This window comes from Geotrypetes seraphini, chromosome 16 (assembly GCF_902459505.1).
Source record: "Geotrypetes seraphini chromosome 16, aGeoSer1.1, whole genome shotgun sequence".
Classification (NCBI taxonomy): Eukaryota; Metazoa; Chordata; class Amphibia; order Gymnophiona; family Dermophiidae; genus Geotrypetes; species Geotrypetes seraphini.
The window spans coordinates 2,921,329-2,943,134 of record NC_047099.1 but is presented as its reverse complement, the minus strand read 5'-3'; the positions used below and the strand labels follow the sequence as shown (position 1 = coordinate 2,943,134).

Genomic DNA, 21,806 nt, shown 5'->3' with positions numbered 1-21,806 from the left:
GTGCCCTCAGACCAGCCCTACCTGCATACGTTCCAGTTCAGCAGGAACTTGTCTAACTTTGTCTTGAATCCTTGGAAGGTGTTTTCCCCTATAACAGCTTCCGGAAGAGCGTTCCAGTTTTCTACCACTCTCTGGGTGAAGAAGAACTTCCTTACGTTTATACGGAATCTATCCCCTTTTAACTTTAGAGAGTGCCCTCTCGTTCTCTCCACCTCAGAGAGGGTGAACAAACTCTCTTTCTCTACTAAGTCTATTCCCTTCAATATCATGAATGTTTCGATCCTGTCCCCTCAGTCTCCTCTTTTCAAGGGAGAAGAGGCCCAGTTTCTCTAATCTCTCGCTGTACGACAACTCCTCCAGCCCCTAAACCATTTTAGTCACTTTTCTCTGCACCCTTTCGAGTATTACCGTGTCCTTCTTCATGTACGGTGACCAGTGCTGGACACAGTATTCCAGGTGGGGGGCGTACCATGGCCCGGTACAGTGGCTTGATAACCTTCTCCGATCTGTTCGTGATCCCCTTCTTAATCATTCCTAGCATTCTGTTTGCTCTTTTCGCCGCCACCGCACATTGCCAGTACTCCCAAGTCTCTTTCCTAGGGGTCTCTCCGAGTACTGCACCGGACATCCTGTATTCGTGTATAAGATTTTTGCTACCGACATGAATCACTTATCCATGTTAAACCTCATTTGCCATGTCGCAGCCCATTTCTTGTGTGTGTTTATATCCCGTTGCAGGTCTTTGCAATCCTTCTGCGTCTTCACTACTCTGAATAACTTTGTATCGTCTGCAAATTTTATCACCTCGCTCGTCGTACCTATTTCCAGGTCATTTATAAATATGTTGAAGAGCATGGGTCCGAGCACCGAACCCTGCGGCATTCCACTGGTGACGCTTTTCCATCCGATTATTGTCCATTTACCCCCACTCTTGTTTCCTATCCGCCAACCAGTTTTTAATCCACACGAGTATTTCACCCTCAATTCCATGGCTCACAATTTTTCAAAGTAATCGTTCATGCGGGACCTTGTCGGACACCTTCTGAAAGTCCAGATATACAATGTCGGCCGGGTCGCCCTTGTCTATCTGCCTGTTTACTCCCTCAAAGAAGTGCAGCAAGTTTGTCAAGCTCTATGACATTGACCATTTCTACCTCTTTGTAAATCTTTACTGGCAGGGAAGGAAAGTGTCTGTTACTGGTGAGGTTGGGGTCCCTTAATCAAATCTGACTAGGCCAGTTGTATGTTTCTATGCATATATGATCTCTAAGCAGGGATTGTAGTTGGTATGGAGAACCAGACAGGATACATAAGAACATAAGAGTAACCTTACAGTGTCAGACTAATGGTCCATCTAGCCCTGTAGCCCATCTTCACAATGACCAATCCAAGTCCCTAGTACCTGGCAAAAACCCAAATAATAGCAACATTCCATGCTACCGGTCCAGGGCAAACAGTGGTTTTCTCAGTCACAGACTATGGACTTTTCCTCCAAGAACTTGTCCAAACCTTTTTTTAAAACGAGCTACATTAACCGCTCTTACCACATCCTCTGGAAATGCGTTCCATCCCATAGGTCTTTATATGCCATCATGATTCCACCTTGCCACCACTGAAAAGACCAGGTTTCATTGCTCGCATCCCACTGCCAAACTGTTAGAAACTCGTTTTCTATACAATATTCCTTGTATGTCCTGTACTCAGATTTTTTATTAACTAGGTGGGTTCCTCACAAGATTTAATCCTGGAAGGTTTTGCTTCACTGGACACATTAGTGTCCATCATTCTGCAACTTGGAGATCTCCGTCGAGGTCCATATTGTGCTGGTCACCTCTCTCTCTCTCCCCAAACCAACAACTTTCAGACCTTCAGCCTACCACTGGAAGGAGGGTTGGGGCTTCTACTTCTAGCAATTACCTTATCACAGATTTTTAGAGGGGTCTATGCATCTCCTTTAACTTGCCTTATTTTTCTCTAGGTAGAGATAGCTGTCAAGGGTGTCCTCTGTCTCCTTTAGAATTTGCGCTCACTATTGAACCCCTATTTTAAGGGGAAAGGGATTGGGACTTGTACACCGGCTTTTTTTGTAGTTTTGCAATCACACTCAAAGGAGTTTACAAATAAGTACTTCAAGGAGGCTCAAAGAAACTTGACAGGCTGAATTTAGAACCCAAAGTGGTGAGCTGGATTAGAAACTGGTTGGCGGATAGACGCCAGCGGGTGGTGGTTAATGTTAGTCGCTCGGAGGAAGGAAAGGTGAGTAGTGGAGTCCCTCAGGATTCGGTGCTGGGGCCGATCCTGTTCAATATGTTTGTGAGTGACACTGCTGAAGGGTTAGAAGGAAAAGTGAGCCTTTTTGCAGATGATACCAAGATTTATAACAGAGTAGACACCGAGGAGGAAGTGGAAAACATGAAAAGGATCTGCAAAAGTTAGAGGAATGGTCTATCTGCCAACTAAAATGCAGAGTAATACATTTGGGGATTAGTAATCGGAAGGAGTCTTATGTACTGGGAGGGGAGAGGCTGATATGCACAGATAGGGAGAGGGACCTTGAGGTGATAGTGTCTGAAGATCTAAAGGCAAAGAAAGTGTGACAAGGCGGTGGGTGTTGCAGAAGGATGCTGGGCTGTATAGAGAGAGGCCAGTAGAAGGAAGAAGGTGTTGATGCCCCTGTACAGGTTGATAGTGAGGCCTCGCTTGGAGTATTGTGTTCAGTTTTGGAGAACGTATCTGACGAAGGACGTAAAAGACTTGAGGGCCTTCAAGCTTTCAGAATATATGTCATTTGGGAATACGTGTCTTCAATTAATTTCTAGATTTAAAATACCCAAAGATTTATCTTTGTTCCATTATTTAATTACAAGCTGCTTCTTGAGCAAATGAAGTGAGATTTGCTTTCCTGGGACAACACGTCAGTCACTTTTCATGGTAGGAGAAATGTTATTAAGCTGTTTAGTCTCCCAAAGGTTGCATTTCTTTCTACCAAAACTTTCTTTAAAGAGTAATGCAGACGTAAATATAGCAAGAGAAGAGCCCCGGGTTAGCATTACACTGGGCAACAAGCATTTTGCTACTGGAGTTCTGTCACCTGTACCTTAACAAGGGCCACAGGCTGACTCTAAATCTGAAAACAGTTTTCGTCTATCACATCCTGTGTTTAAGTTATGCATCAGTATGCGTTTATATCATTTTTGTCAATAACGCTACCGTGAGGCGTCGGTATTTTACCGTTTCTATAACACAACATTGCATTTTAGGACAGTTCATCGATCAGATATACCAGTAATTTGAAAGTTTATACTAAAAAGTGATTGTGCTGCTTTTTCTACCTGTGAATTTTTATATTTCGTTATATTTTTATGTTTCATTTTGGGAATGTTTATATTTTATATATATATTTTTTTGTCTAAGACAATTTACTGCACAAGATCAGCGAAAGAATCTGTCCAGCAAACTTCAAAGTGCATACAAGCATTATTTTGGCTGTAAAGTTGGTGACCAAGATAAAGCCTGGGCACCTCATGTGTTCTGCACTGGCTGAATGAGAAACGGAAGAAGATGCCTTTCGCAGTACCCAGGGTGTGGCGTGAACCAACAAATCATCGCTCAAGCCCAGATTCTCAAAACTTTAACGCTGTCGCAAAACTGTTTTCCGGCGGTTTATCCTGCACGTAGTTTAGCGAAGGATTATCAAAAGGGATTATCTCCTACTGTAAACCGCGTCGAGCTCTACGAACGTGGAGATGATGCAGTACACAAACCTAAGGATTAGATTTAGCGAGGATTCTAGCAAATGGGCTCTTCAACATTGAAATGAGCCCTCCAGTGGATTCTTAAAAAAAGGCGACTGGTCAAGGGGTGCTGGTAACCCCTGTGTTGTGATGCAGCAGGAGAGATGCCCATTCTCCCCGCTGCATCACAACACCCTTTCCTGGCAGCAGAGGCAACAAACCCCACCTTCTTCCCAGAATAGCAGTGACCCCCCCTCTCCCCCCTGAAGCGGGAGAGATGTCCACATTCTCCTGCTGCACAAAAATCCCCGCCACGACAGATACAACTCGACCCCCACAGCAGGAGAGATGCCATCTCCACCCCCTTACCTGAAAGTTGATGAGCTGGAGAGATGCGGACCCACTCCTTCCAGCTTCCTGAGTCATCTAAAATGGGCTTCCCCTCCCCAGTGCATCTTGGGATGCCCCATGGGAGGGGCCTTAAACAACTTGGGCCAATCAGAGCCTCAGGCCCCTCCCCGGATGCATCAGGAAGGGGACTAAGGCTCTGATTGGCCCAGACGCCTAAAGCCCCTCCTATGAGGCATCCAGTATTCTAAAAGTTACAGAAACAATAGTAATTACCACTTCAAATAATACAGCATGTGAGAGAGTACCTTCTCGAGGAAGGGCTACACCAGGGTCTACCCTTCCCCAGAGTTCGCCTTAAGGATGGGCAATAGGTAACCAGGGTTAAACAGGGAATAGCCAGGTCCACCTATTTCCTAATGGGGTGGCTCTAGTCATAGTGGAAGACTAGGTGAGTGGTGTTAGGAACCAGCTACCCCTATTTCCCCGGAATATTGTGTTGCCCAATAGTAAAGATTGAATGACCTTGCCATTGGACTTGGAGAACTAATTTGCATCCTAATTTACATAAGAATAACTGCATGGGTCAATGACTGGTTGAATGGTAGACTTCAGAGGGTGGTAGTTAATGGTACCCTCTCTAAAACATTGGAGGTGACCAGTGGAGTACCGCAGGGTTCAATCTTGGGCCCGCTACTTTTCAACATATTCATAGGGGACCTAACCCAGGGGCTTCAAGGTAAAATAACATTATTCGCTGATGACACCAAACTATATAATATAGTGAACAACAGCAATCAGCCCGATAGTATGACACAGGACCTGCATTTGTTGGAGCATTGGTCCTCGACCTGGCAGCTGGGCTTCAACGCTAAGAAATGCAAAGTCAAGCACCTCGGCAGCAGAAACCCATGCAGAACTTACACCTTGAATGGTGAGACCTTGGCTAGGACTTCAACAGAACGAGACTTGGGAGTGATCATCAGTGCAGACATGAAAGCTGCCAATCAAGTGGAGAAGGCTTCAGCTAAGGCAAGACAGATGCTAGGTTGCATCCGCATAAGTTTCATCAGCAGGAAGCCTGAAGTCATAATGCCATTGTACAGAACCATGGTGAGACCTCATTTGGAATACTGTGTGCAATCCTGGAGGCCACATTACTGGAAAGATGTGCTGAAAGTGGAGTCGGTTCAACGGATGGCCACCAGGATGGTCTCGGGGCTCAAGGACCTCTCGTACGAAGAGAGGCTGAAAAATTTGCAGCTCTACTCTCTCGAAAAACGTAGGGAGAGAGGAGACATGATCGAGACGTTTAAATATATCACCGGCCATGTAGAGATGGAAGAGGAGATTCTCTTTCTCAAAGGACCCTCGGCCACAAGAGGGCATCCGCTCAAACTCAGGGGCAGGAGATTTCATGGCGACATCAGGAAGTATTTCTTCACCGAGAGAGTGGTTGATCCTTGGAAGAGCTCCCGGTGCAGATAATCGAGTCCAACAGCGTGCTAGATTTTAAGAGCAAATGGGATGCCCATGTTGGATCCCTTAGAGGGTTAAGTTAAGGTGATCGGTCATTAGGAGTGGGATCTCTAGGAAAGTAGACTTGAGGGTGGGTCAGTAGAGTGGGCAGACCTGATGGGCTATGGTCCTTATCTGCCATCTTTTTCTATGTTTCTAAGAAGTGAATTGCAGAGAAAAGGGGTGATTTATAAAGAAAAGAGACTCCTAGCGCCTTAAACTGGACTCCTGATTGGGGGAGGAGCTTTAGCTTAGACCCCCCTCAACCCTTAGGGGACATTTTGAGGGGAGTGGTGTCAAGAGGGACCTCACCCTGAACTGAAAGGGGGAATTGATCAATGAAGTCCCAGCAGAAAGGCGCATAGTTTGAGTTCTTTTGAAACAAGAGCTTCAGAGTGACTCTCGAGGGGAGGAATGCGGGCCTAGTGCCTAACTCTCGGTAAACCCAAAACCTTCTCTGACCCTTTGAGCTCTAGTTATCTAAGACACTCGGCCTACACCCTCGGTAGATGATGGAAGGACACTTGGCCTATATCCCTGTAGGTGGTGAATGGACACTCGGCCTACACCTTCGGGTAATATGTCCAAAGAATATAATGGGTGTGCTATCATTTAACGCTATCGGCTAATGCGCCTTACCAAAAGGACCCTTTAATCTTTATATGTGCTGGGCATGAATGCTCTTCTCAGCGTGAAACATCTAGATGGAGTGCCCTACATTCATACGTCGTTAATGGAGGAAATTATAGTTGGGTGGGAGGAAAGTGATGGATCTTTGAACTCCAAACGCTTGAATCCAAAGGGCTTAATGCCGAACTTGATTGGATGTCTCTAACTTAAAATATTTTAAACCCTGCTCCAGCATCATGTAATATTATCCAATCATTGCCATGTGAATGTAGGGCACTCCGTCTAGCTGTTTCACGCTGAGAGGAACGTTCATGCCTGAAATATGTAAAGATTAAGTTATTTAAAGTATGTAAAAGTAATACTGTGTGTGATATTTATATATATCGCTGTATTATTTGGAGTGATAGTTACTGTTTCTGTAACTTTTAGAATACCGTGCCCTGAAGCAGTTCCTGCATACGAAACATGCATGGCGGCGGCGGTGTATTCTGTGTTAGTTGAACTATATACCATACCAGAAACACTCAGATAAGTTATAAATACTCAAAAATCCAGTCAGTTAAAGCTGATATATTTAATATTTATTAAGAAGATGCTTTATCCCTGCAGTACGGCTAAGTCTAGGTCAGTCCAAGACCCGCCCAAACCACCCCTTTCAGCTCTGGACACACAGCAGCATTCAGATGCCATAATGTCCCTGGATGTGTCTAAAAAGCTGTTTCGATTATCGGCACTTGGACGACCTGTCTTTTAGATCATCCAAGTGCCGACTTGGGTGGGTTGTTAGACATATTTCCGTTTCGATTATGAGCTCCATAGTGTTCAGCAAGGCCGACTCGGATGAGACTTGACTTTGGATTTCAGAGGAGCATCTGCTTGTTGGTAGCAAAATTGTACAGATGAAGCCTATTGCAACTATCCTACCAAGTCTATTAGTACCAAGGTGGAGTTCATTTCCTTTTGAAGTCAGAAATTAGGCTACTGAAGCACTGAAAATGCTTTTTATTGAGTATACACAGCGGCGTACCATTTTCCATTCATTCACCGCAAAGGGTTAACATCAGCAGGAGGTTGGAGAAAAAGTTTCAGAGGGGTAGCATGCTCCCCTCCCTCCCTCTGAACCGTTAATATGTGCTCTAAAGCTGCAAAGGGTGGGGGCATGGGGGTGAAGAAGATGCACAAGAGAGAATGGTCTATAGGGATATACTTCATTCTCCCCTAGATCAGTAAACAGTATCCACACACACCCCCACCCTATACACAAGAAACAGGGCCCAAGATGAACTTCCATCATCCAGGAGATCCAAAGAACATAACCCTCCCAATTGTCCCTTGGCTCATTCTATTTTTGAGGGGCCGTTAATAACTCTCCCTCTCAAGCCCTTTAGAAAAAAGAAAGTAGCAAGCAAAATGTTAAATATTTGTAACGACAAAAATTAAGGTACAAAACTTTCTAATTAGCAGAGTCCTTCCAAAGCCTCACTATCTCCATTTGTGGAAGAAAAACAGAAGAACCTCCCACTCGTGGAAAGGAAGGGGACTGTGACTGAAAAAGAGACATGGGGCCATGCGAAAACATGCATCTCCCCCTCCCAAAAAAACATTTCTTCCAAGGGGACATAACAAACCCACCACAAGCAGAGGGAGAAATGTAGGTCAATCAAGAAGAGAACAGATAAGGAGAGGGAGAGATGGCGAACTTCAGTCCTTCTTAGGACATAGAAAACAGAAGATGAGAGTCAATCCATTAACTGAAGGATGATGATGAAATTGAGAATGAGTGTGGAGAAAGGTTGGTCCCATAAGCGGAGCCCCTCCTTCACAAAGGAGCATCCGAAGCATTTCCTTCAGCGGCAAGCAGCCTTGGCTCTTCTGGTGTGGCATGTCATACAGAGAACGTGTCCGTCCAAGGGGTAACATCCACCCTCATCCGCCTCAATGGAGAGGGATTTGTTGCAGTCCTGGGGGGAGGCAAAGAACAAAGACCATAAATCCTCAAAAAGGGAGAAAGTGGCAAGAATCAGCAAGGGGGGAGGAGGAAGAGAAGAGATATTACCTCACACGTGTAACACTTCATGTGGAAGTTTCTCTCCAGAGCGACCACACGGACAGTCTCATCCTTCCCGGGCTCTGGCATGATAGGATCGTTACAGACGCAGCAGCGTGGGGCATACTTCCTGCGCAGAGAAAGAGACACGCACACAAAGTCAATGCACCCCACTTCCTTCGCATTAGAACCACTCGAACCCCTTCCTAACCATTCAAAAGAGGCAGATAGAAAAGACACATTTTTCTTAGGCCCCAAGCCATCGATTCTACTGTGATCGTTTTGGCTTCCCATTTCTCCTCTGCATACAAATATTTGCATCATTACATGTTTATGCATCTCCTCGTCAAACCTGTATTGAAACATTGTTGACAGTGAACACTGTGACATACCAGGTCCATTCTGCAATATCTTAGGTCTAATTTTGGACCAGAATTCGACTATGAAAAATCAGGTAGATGCCCTGGTGCGGAAAGGCTCCCATAGAGACATGATGGCAGATAAAGGCCAAAAGGCCCATCCACTATCTCCTCCTCTCCCTATTGGCTAAGGCTCTTAACATTTGCATCTCCTCTTCCTATAGGCTAAATCTCTTTACACCTGCATTGTGAGGTCATAGAGATTTATGGTTATAGAAACAGAGAAACATGATGGCAGATAAAGGCCAAATGGCCCATCCAGTCTGCCCATCCACAGTAACCATTATCTCTTCCTGTCTCTAAGATATTCTATGTGCTTATCCAAGGCTTTCTTGAAACTGTGTACCATAAGAGCATATTTTGACATCTCTTCATTTAGACTATTGGTATAATCTCTGATTTGGAGTCAACTGGATTATTGTACTATCGTATATTTGGCTGGTACTAAAAAAACAATCTTTATAGATTGCGTCAATTTCACTGATTTTTGGGTTGAAAAAGTTTGATCATATCACACGCCTTTTTTACGTGAAATACACTGGCTGCCGGTGGATGTGTAAGTTCGGCTGTATATGCTTTAAAGCAGGGGTGTCCAACCTTTTGGCTTCCCTGGCTGCACTGGCCAAAAAAAATGTTTCTGGGGCCGCACAAACGCTGCTGCAAGACAGAGGAGGGAGCCGGCAAAACGGTAAACACCCGGGGGCAGCAGTGCAAAACACTGCATCACCCTCAACTGGGGCCACACTAAATATTTCACAGGGCCGCAGGTTGGACACCCCTGCTTTAAAGTGTTAGCTGGTCCCATACTTGGTTACGTCATGGATTTCTTTAGTTTTTGTTAGTGTAAAACATTCTTTTTTTCTTTTCTGTCCGTCAAAGAATATAAATTTAAGAAATATCACCAACGTCTTTAGCTTACCAAGAAGGCTTCTAACACAAAGAGCCTGTGCTATTAAACTGCACTAGGAACTCTATGAGCGTCGGGAGCAGCGCGGGCCATTCAACGCAGCTCCCCACCTTAGAAACTGCTAGCGCAGTTTAATAGAAGAGGCCATTAGACTTGATTTCCAAAATAACAAAAAGACCCCACTGTTCAAAGCATAAGGTCAGCTGCTAAATCAATTCACAGCAGCCTATGCCAACCCTTCTGTCCAAACAGGTCCCGTCGGGCTGTGGCTGCCTGCAACATTTGAGAGAAGTTCAAAGAGAAGACTCAGTGGAGAAGATTTGATATAAATTTATATCAAAAAGGAAGAACGAATTATAATAAATACAAAAGGAAGGGGGAGAGTTTTCAGGATCAATGAATGAAACGTAGAACCTCGTCGGATTTGGCTGAAGTTTATTCCTTGTCACCAAGCAGGTTTCCGAGATCCTTTTCACACCTTATGCTTTGAACAGTGGGACTTTTCTCTTATTTTGGAGTTGTTCCAGTGGGTCTTACTCGCCATCTTTATTAACAAAGGCTTGAAGTCCCTGATTTGGAATGCTAGTACGGACCAACAATTAAAATATTCCAATAGGAGGAAAATTTTTTCACTCAGAGAATATTTGAGCTCTGGAACGCGTTGCCAGAGGATGTGGTAAGAGCAGAGAGCGTAGCTGGTTTTAAGAAAGGTTTGGACAAGTTCCTGGAGGAAAAGTCCATAGTCTGTTATTGACAAAGACAGGGGGGAAGCCACTGCTTGTCCTAAATCGGTAGCATGGAATGTGGCTACTCTTTGGGTTTTGGCCAGGTACTAGTGACCTGAATTAGCCACCATGAGAACGGGATACTGGGCTTGATGGACCATTGGTCTGACCCAATAAGGCTATTCTTATGTTCTTCTGGATCCTTACAGTTATGCGCTACAGAAGCAAGCCTTTATTTAAAAAAATTTGCATGGTACTGGAATTGGTTTAAGTGGTATTTTCTATTGATTCTACTTTCTCTAGTTGTCTGTCATTGGTTGGGAAATTATGACAAGTTTATCGTGACAAAGTGGATTAAGTTTTGCTTCTGATTCTGCACCTGCCGTGTTGAAGAGACCATCCATATTACGATTTGAGTACTCTGTACCTGTGGTAATCCTCCACACAGTGCGGCTGGTTGCCCTGGTCCACAATGAAAGGAGCCCCTTCAAGGCTTGCGTGACACACAACGCAGGTGAAGCAGTGAGGGTGGTAGAAGTTCCCTGTGGCCCTCAGCATCCGGTCAGTGATGGTCTTCTTGCAGACACTGCACTTCTCCAGGGTGCCCTGAAGGAAATGAGAGAATAGCCCAGCGTTACGAGAGCTACAGGGAGCTCAGGGGTTGGAGACAAGCATTCAGGGCCCATCACCTCTAGGGGTGGAACTCTCGCTCACCGTGTAGCAATCCTCACAGAAGGGTTTTCCATCCATGTCGTAGAACTGGTGGCCCTGTAGCTCCCGCTCACATTTGAAACAAGTGAAACACTCTACGTGGAAGAGCTGGTCCAGGGCGCGCACAGCGGGCTGAGTCCGAGAGAGGGGCTTCCGGCATATTCCACAGAACTCTACAGAGAGAAGAGAAGGAAGATGAACACCAGAAGTGCACTCTCTCGGGACACTGCTATTGCTTAGTTACCAGATCTATTGTCACGCCCCCAGCCCTCCCCGTTCCGCCTGCGTCATGTCTCGTTCCACCCTCCCAGACAGCATCCGCGCATGCATGGAAGCGATGCAATGACGTCACCGCGTTGGGTCTGCGACTTTGCCCCTTCCTGACGCTATTTTGATGGGAAGCTTTTCAAAACCCGGACAAAATGCCGGGTATTGAAAAGCCATCCGGATCCCCGGACTTGTCGTTGAAAAAGAGGACATGGGGAAAGCCTACCATTGCTTATGCATGTGTAGGGGAACAGACCCGAAGTTGGCATCCTACAAAAAGAGTAAGCATATCTTAGCAGGGTAGCGTGAACTGGTTTTTATAGTGGCCTCCCCTCCGAAGACATACACCGTCATTTACCCAGCTGTACTCATTGCCTGCAGCGAGACAGAGGAGTTTACTGGGGTCTATATTGGAGCATCAGTAGGGGTAGAGATATCAGGGCACTTCTAGACCTGTAGTTGTTGCTTCCATAGAGGGCGGGTTTTCCATTTCCTTCATAAGGTTCTGCGTCAGCCTCTCCAGCTCCTCCACCTCCTTCATAGACATACCGTTACCTCGCGAGGGACCTCGGACAGCATCTGAAGGTAGATCTGCCACCTGGCGCGGTTGCTGCTTTAGCCCCTAAAAAAAAGAAAAACAGCAACACAGAGGAATAAGAACTGTTGGTTCCCCCTTGCATGACATCCCACAGCACGAGGTTATAATAAGGAGCAAATCTTGGTCAGAGGGTTTGAAATCATACACAGGTGCAATTCAGACAAATGACCACTAAAGGCTGCTGTTTCCTCAAAAACAAGAGAGTGTCTTATATTCATTTGGGGCCCAAAAAAGGCACTAGGGCTTATCTTCTTCACCCCAATTCTTCCTCTTTCCAACATCTTTCCTCCCCTCTCATCCATCTCCTTGTGACTTCCCTCTGCAGCATCTTCCTATCCCTCCCTCCCATCCCTTGTGCAGCAGAACCCTCCACCGCCCCCCCGATGACCCTCCTCCTTCCCTCCCAACCGATCCCAACCGACTGCAACCACAAATGCCTTGCTGCAGAGGAGTGTCGGGCCAGCAGCACTCACGGGCTACTTCGCAGCCTTCTCGCTGGGACCTTCTGTGTGCCGCGTAACTGATGATGTCCTCAGCACAAAGATGGCCCCAGCAAGAAGGCCGCGAAGTAGCCTGCGAGTGCTCCTCTGCAGCAAGGCTTTTATGGTCGCGGTCGGTGGGGATCGGTTGGGAGGGAAGGATGGAGGGTCAAGCAGGGGTTGGGCGGTTCGGCTACAAGGTGGGGGCGGGGGGAAAGCGCGGCTGCCTACGAGTAGGGCTTATTTTCGGGGTAGGTCTTATTTGGGGGGAAACAAGGTAGTAAATGACAACAGATAGAGAGACCTGAATGGTTCATCCAGTCTGCCCAATATAGGGTTACCATATTTTGATCTGTAAAATTCCGGATACATGGCCACCCCTCGTTCTGCCCCCAGCCCCTCCCCATTTCGCCTCTAGCTCGGCCCCCAGAAAGCTTTGAGGGCCTCCGAGCATGTGTGACATCATCTGCGCATGCTCAGAGGTTTCCAAAACCCAGCCATTTGTCCGGGTTTTGGAAAGTCCATCCACTAAGACATGTCCGGGCTTTCCTGAACATCTGGTAACCCTAGTCCAATAGTGACATGCATTAGAAATTCATGATTAAATTAAATTGCTTTTCTTTGATAGTTCAGGCTCATAGACCATAAAGTCTGCCCAATACTGTCCTTAGCTTCCCACTACTGGAGTTGCCATCGAAGCTCACTATCTTGTCATTTGTGGGATACAGACTGTAAGGGTCTGCCCAAATTACTGGAGCTCCCATCAAAGGCCTCCCCAGCTCATCATTACTGCATCTATTCCTATCTCCCCTCTTTTTAACCTTTCAAATTCCTTTAGATCATTGTAATCTTATTAGAATGTTTATTTTCTTATTTTTCTCCTCTATCTCTATTTTCTTTCTTTATTACTCTTCTAATTGTCATTTTTCCTGGTACTTTAGTTAGATTGTGAGCCTTCGGGACAGTAAGGGAATTTCTAAGTACCTATCTTACTTATAATTTTAATGCACCAATATATTCTTTGTAACCCGTTCTGGGCTCTTTTGGGAGGACGGGCTAAAAAATCGAATAAATAAATAATAATTAAATTACATTACATTAGTGACTTCTATTCCGCCTAAACCTTGCAGTTCAAGGAAGATTACAAAAGAGCTGACTGGACATTTCCAATGAAGTTACAATAGTTTTTTTTTGGGGGGGGGTTTCATCCTAAACTGAATTGCTACATATATATTTTTTTTCTTTTTAAATTAATATACTGTGCAAAGTCGTAAACCACATCGCGTCCTCTTTTGCAGGGATGCTGCGGTATATAAAACGAAAGATTAGATCAGATTATATAGGGGACACAGACCATGCAAGTCTGCCCAGTACTGCCTAGTATTCATTTTCTAATTAGAGATCCTCTGTGTTCATCTCATGCTTTTTAAAAATTCTGTCACCATTTTCATCTCCACCACCTGTCTCGGGGGTGGCATTCCAGGCATAAACCACCCTCTCCGTGCAAAAGAATTTCCTAATATTACTCCTAAGTCTACCACCCTTCATGCTCAATTTATGTCCTCTAGTTTTACCAATTTCTCTTCTCTGGAAAAGATTTGGTTCTATATTAATACTTTTCAAATATTTAAGTATTATATCTGCCCTGTCCCTCTTCTCCTCCAGAGTATACATGCTGAGGTCCTGAAGTCTGTTCTCATTCTTCTTTTGGCGCAAAATCCCTACCATTTTCATCACCTTCCTCTGGACCGCTTCAAGTCTTCTTATATCCTTCGCCATATACAGCCACCAAAACTGAACACAATACTCCAAGTGCGGCCTGACCTCTTTTCTTCTGCTGGTTATGCCTTGCTGTATAGAGCCTAGCATTCTTGTGGCTACAACCACTGCACTGTCACACTATTTCATCACCTTTAGATCCCGAGACATTATCACCTCAAGGTCCTTCTCCCCGTCTCTGCATATCAGCCTCTCTCCTCCCAGACTCAGATTTCTACCCCCCAAATGCATCACTCTGCACATCTTTGCACTGAATTTTAGTTACTAGACGTTAGACCATTCTTCTAACTTTTGCAGATCCTTTTTCATGTTTTCCACGCCCTCCGGGGTGTCCACTCTGTTACAAATCTTGGTATCATCTGCAAAAAGGTAAACCTTACCTTCTAACTAGAGAATGACATGGTGACAAAATTCATCACCGTTCCCGTCCCCGCGGATTAACCACGGGAAACCATCTTCATGTCATTCTTTAAGGAGAGAGGGAAGAATCAGAGTATGAATGGCCACAACCACTGATCCGCAAGCTTTGCTTTGAATAATGCTGGTGTAGAAGGACTGAGGTTGAAATAGACACTAGAAAATGACATGGGATTATTTCCCATGGTTATCCGCGGGGACGGGAATGGTGATGAATTTTGTCACCGTGTCGTTCTCTACTAACCCTAAAGCAAAGTTGCTCACAAACATTTGGGACAGAATTGGTCCCAGCATCCATTAACTTCTCTATGTTCTTTCTTTGGACTTTAATCCCGCTGAACTAGCTCCAGCCTTCACGCTACCTACTTTACAAGATTTTTAGGAAATTAATGTATTACATTCAACTGTATATGTGCAGTTTTTTATTCTACTTTGTAAACCGCATAAAACTTAATGGAAATGCGGTATAGAAATAATTTTTTATGTTACGTTATGTTAGGTCTTATTCTTGAATCTCCTTTCTTTCCTCTGTACCAATATACACTTTCTTTTTATTTTGGGAGAGAACAGGGTGGGGGAAGGAATTAAAAGACGTACACCTCTTATTAGCAGTTGGCAAGCATAAGCAGGAGGAGTTTCTACTCCCTACATAAGCACTCACATGAGTTCCTGTACAGCCAGAGGAGTTTCTGACTCCCTACATACACACCAGAACTGCTTCCTCTGGATCTACTGCTTGCCCCTTTCCCTAAGTAACTACAGCTATACCAAACACACCAGTTCTGAACTACAGAGCTTCAAAAAGGTCTATGAATGGCACAAGGCTCAGGGATTTGGGGTGAGGGAGGCTCTCTGCGAGCCGTCAGCGCATATTAAGTGAGAAATAACTCACTTAGCTGAAATCTGAAAGACACCAAAACCTCCTCCCCCCAACTGAACTAAGTAGGGGCAGAAGAATGAGGTAATAGGATTTAATATACTATGTTTCTGTGGTACAATCAAAGTGGTTTACATGTGACCCTAGTGGGGTCACCTTTGTGGTTGGAGGGGCCAAACAAACCAGTCCTTTGGCCCCATCTTCAGGCTCTTCATTTTCTGACAATGGCAGGGAAGCAGGAAGCTCCAGTAACTCATTGTCAAATACCACAGAAACAATCAATTGCAACATTACACCAAAGGATTAGGATTAAATTAGGATGTTCTTTGTGACCAGATCCTTACCGTTCCTGCCGGTGGCCAGGGCTTTTCTTGGACTGCGGGTTTCTCCCGTTGCTGAACGTAACTGAATCCTGTAGAGGGCGCAGGCTTGGCACCAGAGGACACTGGAGCCCATGATGCCTCTCGCTGTGGTGAATGCACGGCACCCTCAGGTGGCGGAAAGCGTGGCTGCACGGCTCTGGCAGTAGGGTCTTTAGTTTGTGGCAGCGGCCCACTGCCGGGACTAGGTTTGGGCACGGCCTGCATAAAGGGGGCAGAGTTAGAGGGTGGAGGGGCCGCTGCTGTGGGTTTGGAGGTCACAGGGACCGACACGGGGCTGTACTTCTGCTGCGGCCGAGCCGCCCATTGAGCATTGGGTGGTGGAAGCGGACTGGCTTTGGGGACAGGGAGCGGTGGTGCTGGAGGAGGAGCATGGATGGGCTCAGGTGGGTCTAGAGTACCAGGAGACACCTACAGAGAGAGAGAAAAGAAAAGGTAAATTACAGCAAGAATTACTACCGGATCCTTTTCAGATTGTAGCATCAATAATCATATCATATCACCGTAAGAACAACCCAATCAGGTCACACAACTGTGTAGTTTCAAAAGCTCGCTGTACGCCTTAACTAGCTCCGATTCAATGAAAGCCACCGAAATCTGTGATGGATCCAGAGTTCTCCAGGGCCAACATAGATAATGTAGCCCAGAGAGAGAGATGCCTGATCAAGAGAACTCAGGTCAGTTTTCTGAGCCTCTCTTTAGAGGTCAGCATTGATAGTCCAGTGGCTGAAACAATTCAATTATCACTTTTCATTTAGGCAATTGCTTTTTTTTTTTTTTTTTGCTATATAGACAGTGGCCACTTTTGCTCCTTCTTAAAAACTTTTTTTTTTTTTGATACCTAGAATTACAAACACGGAAGAAAATTTTTCATTTTAAAGTATGGAGGGATTTTTTGATCAATGGAAGAAAAGTTTGTGACACCTATAGAAAAAACTTAAGTGCACTCTGTGGATACTTACAAAGGACTTTTTCCTCCATTTGAAGGGAAAAGTTATTTGAAAAACCAATGAAGTCGTTTAATTTGCTTCTATCAAAGGAGGGAAGAAGTGTCTTTGGCAGCAAGCTGGCTTATCTACTGAAGAGGGCTTTAAACTAGAAATGATGGGGCAGGGTGAGTATTAGCCCTCAGGTAAGTAAATCACGGATGGGAAAAGGGGGCAGGATATACGAATGCTCGAAGTATGGGATCTTGAAGCTGTGATGGAAGAAGATGATTTGGATATAGTGGTGATCACGGAGAACCATGACTGGGATGTAGTTATACCGGGCTATAATCTGTTCAAGAAAGACAGGGTAGTGTTAAATGTTACAGATTATATTAAAGCCACACAATTGCAGGATCTGCAGGGCAAGGGAGAAGCACTGTGGATCAATTTGGAAAGAGGGAATGGTGAATATCTTTACATTGGTGTGATATACAGGCCTCCTTCACAGACGGAAGAAGCAGGTAGAGATTTAATAGTAAACATTCAGAATATATTTAAAAAGGGGGAAGTTTTACTAATAGGTAATTTTGACATGCCAGATGTTGATTAGGGTGTCTCTATTTCAGGATCTTCTAGAAGATCACGAAGGGTATGGAGAAGGTAGAGAGGGACAGATTCTTCAGACTAGCGGGGGCAACAAAACCAAGAGGGCATTCGCATAAATTGAAAGGAGACAGATTCAAAACAAATGCTAGGAAGTTCTTCTTCACTCAGAGGGTGGTGGACACCTGGAATGCGCTTCCAGAGGAGGTGGTAGGGCAGAGTACGATTTTGGGTTTCAAAATAGGATTGGATGATTTCCTGAAGGAAAAGGGGATTGAAGGGTATACCATACATGGTTACCATACCATACAGGATATTAAATGATTAGGGAATAGAATATTTTAGGTATAAGATCACTTACAGGTCATGGACCTGGGGGGGCCGCCGCGGGAATGGACTGCTAGGCATGATGGACCCATGGTCTGACTTGGCAGAGGCCATGCTTATGTTCTTATGTTCTTAAGTAGGGAGATCCTGGATTCTTTACAAGGAGAACTGTTCCAGCAGTTGGTAATTGAACCCACGCGAGATGGGGTTGTACTGGACTTAGTGCTTACAAACAGGGAAAGTGTTTCTGATGTTACAGTGGGTGATCATCTGGCATCCAGTGATCACTGCATCATACGGTTTAATATTAAGATGGGTATAGAGATGGCTCATTTAAAAGGAAAAAAATGCTAACTTTGTTCGGATGGGGGAGTATGTCAAGGAAATGTTGTCTGGAAGGAGTAGAAATGCAGTGGGCAAAACTGAAAGGGCGACAAATCTTTTTGTGAGGCAAGTAAGTAAAAGTAAGAGGAAAAGAAGGCCACTTTGGTTCTTAAAAGTAGTAGCTGAGAAGGTAAGGAATAAGAGGTTAGCTTTCATAAACTACAAAAGAGCAAAAATATCTGGAAAAGTTAAGAAAGGCTTGTCGTGTAGTCAGGAAAGCAAAGATACAAATGGAAGAAAAAATAGCTGACACAGTAAAATGGGGAGGCAAGACTTTTTTTGATATATTAGTGATAGGAAGAAGTGCAAAAGTGGCATTGTGAGACTCAAAGGTGAAGGGGAGGAATATGTAGAAGCTGATAAAGAAAAGGCTGAATTGCTTAACAAATATTTCTGTTCTGTGTTCACAGCTGAAGCGCCGAGAGCGGAACCGCAGAAGACAAATGTAAGAACATAAGAATTGCCGCTGCCCTTAGGTCAAAGACCAGTGTCCTAACTGAGACTAGCCTTACCTGCGTACGTTCTGGTTCAGCAGGAACTTGTCTAACTTTGTCTTGAATCCCTGGAGGGTGTTTTCCCCTATAACAGCCTCTGGAAGAGCATTCCAGTTTTCTACCACTCTCTGGGTGAATAGGGATGGAGGAGTAATAGACCCTGATCGATTTTCAGAGGGTTGCGTTTGAGGAGTTAGCTAAAATAAAGGTAGACAAAGCGATGGGGCCGGATGGTGTACATCCGAGGGTGCTGAAGGAACTTAGGGAAGTTCTGATAGCTCCACTGACTGAACTTTTCAACAAGTCTCTAAAGTTGGGAGTGGTACCGGAGGATTGGAGAAGGACGGATGTGGTCCCTTTCCACAAAAGTGGAAGTAAGGAAGAAGTAGGGAATTACAGGCCAGTAAGTTGACTTCTGTGGTAAGCAAATTAATGGAAATGCTTTTAAAACATAGAATGGTTAAGTTTCTGGAATCCTGTGGATTACAGGACTGGAGGCAACATGGATTCACTAGAGGTAGGTCTTGTCAGACAAATCTGATCAATTTCTTTGACTAGGTGACCAAAGAACTGGATAGAGGGAGTGTGCTAGATGTGGTGTATTTAGATTTTTGCAAAGCCTTAGACATTGTTCCACACAGAGCAGGTCAACAGAGATCGCTCTGAGGAAAGGGATGTTGCCAGTGGTGTGCCTCAAGGTTCTGTTCTTGGACCTGTTCTTTTTAACATTTTTATAAACGATATTGCTGCAGGGCTGTCGGGTAACATTTACCTCTTTGTGGATTATACCAAAATCTGCAATAGAGTAGTCACGCCGGATGGTGTGAATAACATGAAAAAGACCCGGTGAAGCTTGAAGAATGGTCTGAAATTTGGCAGCTACAATTTAATGCTAAGAAATGCAAAATCATGCATTTGGGATGCAAAAACCCGAAGGAATGGTACAGTTTAGGGGGTAAAGAACTTATGTGCACGATAGACGAGCGGAACTTGGGTGTGATTGTATGTGATGATTTTAAGATGGCCAAACAGGTTGAAAAGGTGACGGTGAAAGCTAGAAGTATGCTAGGGTACATAGGGAGAGGTATGGCCAGTAGGAAAAAGGAAGTATTGATTCCCCTGTATAAGACTCTGGTGAGATCTCATTTAGAATATTGTGTACAATTCTTGAGGCCGCACCTTCAAAAAGATATAAAAAGGATGGAGTCGGTCCAGAGGAAGGCTACTAAAATGGTGCGTGGTCTTCGTGATAAGGTGTATGGGGACAAACTTAAAGATCTCAATTGACAGAAACTCAAACCTACAATCTAACACTCTACACTCCATTACCACAGCATGGGGAAGAAGACCAACACACATTAAGACTAAACCACACCGGTACACCAAATCACTTATATATCCAAACACAATCCACAACTATCACACAGAGATATCCACACTCAAATGCGCCTACTTAAATATCAGAGCGCTAGGTCCAAAAACAGAGCTTATAAAAACCTGGATAACACAAGAAAACCTGGACTGTCTTTTCCTCAGAGAAACCTGGCTAACCTCCGACTCAGACCCCAGAATAACTGAAGTCTGCCCACAAGGATACAAAATTACAGTGGTCTGCAGAGAAAAAAAAAAAGAGACGGAGGCCTAGCAATCTTAATCAAACCACATCTAACCCTTAATATAATTGAGAAAACATCTAACCCGTACATGGACCTTTTAGCTTGCCAACTCTCAAGCACCACACTAAAAGACACACTAAACTGCATACTCTGCTACATAGTGCCGGGAAACTGGTCTTTAGCAAGAACCGAAGTGGAAGACTTCATATACCAAAACTCACTAATAGCAACCTACAACCTACTCCTAGGAGACCTAAATCTACACCTAGATGATCAATCATCCAAACAAGTAGACAACTTTCTCTCATTTCTCAAAGCCTTATCCTTCCAAATGCTAAATCTACAAACAACTCATGAAAAAGGCCACCAACTTGATATTGCAGCCTTCATGACCCACCAACCATCCTTAACAGAAATTCATACATCTAACGGAACATGGTCCAGATCCATCTGGTCAGACCACTACACCTACACTTTCAACATCAACTGGACCAAAAACAACAAAAAAACTATAACAAAACTCAATAAAGTAACATACACCTCACGCAAACACATCGAACCCTCCATATTCAGGTCTAAAATAGATGAAACTATTCTAGAAAATAACCCCGAGGACTTCATCTTACATTAGGAAAGACTTTGCTCCAACACCCTTGATGATTTAGCCCCACTGCAAACCAAATCCAGACCCAGCAGGAGATCAGATAAATGGTTCGACTCCGAACTGCTACAACTCAAAAGACAATGTAGACGACTAGAGAGAAAATGGAGAAATTCGAACTCGGATCATACAAAATCCGCCTGGAAAAAAATCAACAAATAATACAAATCATAATTAAAAGGACAAGAGAAAATCACACTACACCAACCTAATAGGCACTGAAACCCAAGACACCAAAAAACTATTCCAAATTCTAAAAACCCTAACCGACACCAAACCCTACCTGACCACTAACAATACAACCCCCCCCCTCAGCCACTCTATTAGCAGAACACTTCCAAAATAAAATTACCAATGCAAGACAATACTCTGACTGGCAGGGAGTTACAAGCGGTGTGCCACAGGGATCGGTGCTAGGGCCGTTACTCTTCAACATATTTATCAATGACCTGGAAAAAGAGGCAAAGTGCGAGGTTATAAAATTTGCAGACAATACCAAATTGTGCGGCAGAGTCAGGTCTAGGGAGGAGTGTGAGGACCTGCAAAGGGACCTGGACAAGCTGGAAGACTGGGCAAACAAATGGCAAATGCGCTTTAATGTGGAAAAATGCAAGGTCATGCATATAGGGAAAAAGAACCCGTTGTTCAAATACAAATTGGGGGGGGCATTATTGGGAGACAGCAGTCTTGAGAGAGACTTGGGTGTGCTGGTGGATGCATCACTGAAGCCATCTGCACAGTGCGCAGCAGCCTCGAAAAAAGCCAACAGGATGCTGGGCATCATAAAGAGGGGCATAACAACCAGGACGCAGGAAGTCATCATGCCATTGTATCGAGCTATGGTGCGTCCACATCTGGAATACTGCGTTCAATATTGGTCGCCGTACCTCAAGAAGGACATGGCAGTGCTTGAGAGAGTCCAAAGGAGAGCAACGAAACTGGTAAGAGGGCTGGAA

The 21,806-nt window shown here is 44.6% G+C and overlaps 1 protein-coding gene across 4 annotated transcripts in view; it reads right to left on the bottom strand.

The window, feature by feature from the left end:
- Nucleotides 1–7,217: 7,217 nt before the first annotated feature.
- Nucleotides 7,218–21,806, bottom strand: part of ZYX (zyxin) — a 29,536-nt gene continuing 14,947 nt past the window's right edge. For all 4 annotated transcript variants that reach the window (XM_033924001.1, XM_033924002.1, XM_033924003.1 and 1 more), the window contains exons 5-10: nucleotides 15,801–16,247; nucleotides 11,760–11,928; nucleotides 11,043–11,212; nucleotides 10,756–10,934; nucleotides 8,287–8,407; nucleotides 7,218–8,191 (exon numbers count right to left, since the gene is read on the bottom strand). In XM_033924001.1, the coding sequence (XP_033779892.1) occupies nucleotides 8,078–8,191; nucleotides 8,287–8,407; nucleotides 10,756–10,934; nucleotides 11,043–11,212; nucleotides 11,760–11,928; nucleotides 15,801–16,247 (1,200 nt within the window). In that variant the 3' untranslated portion in view covers nucleotides 7,218–8,077. The remainder of the gene's footprint in view (nucleotides 8,192–8,286; nucleotides 8,408–10,755; nucleotides 10,935–11,042; nucleotides 11,213–11,759; nucleotides 11,929–15,800; nucleotides 16,248–21,806) is intronic.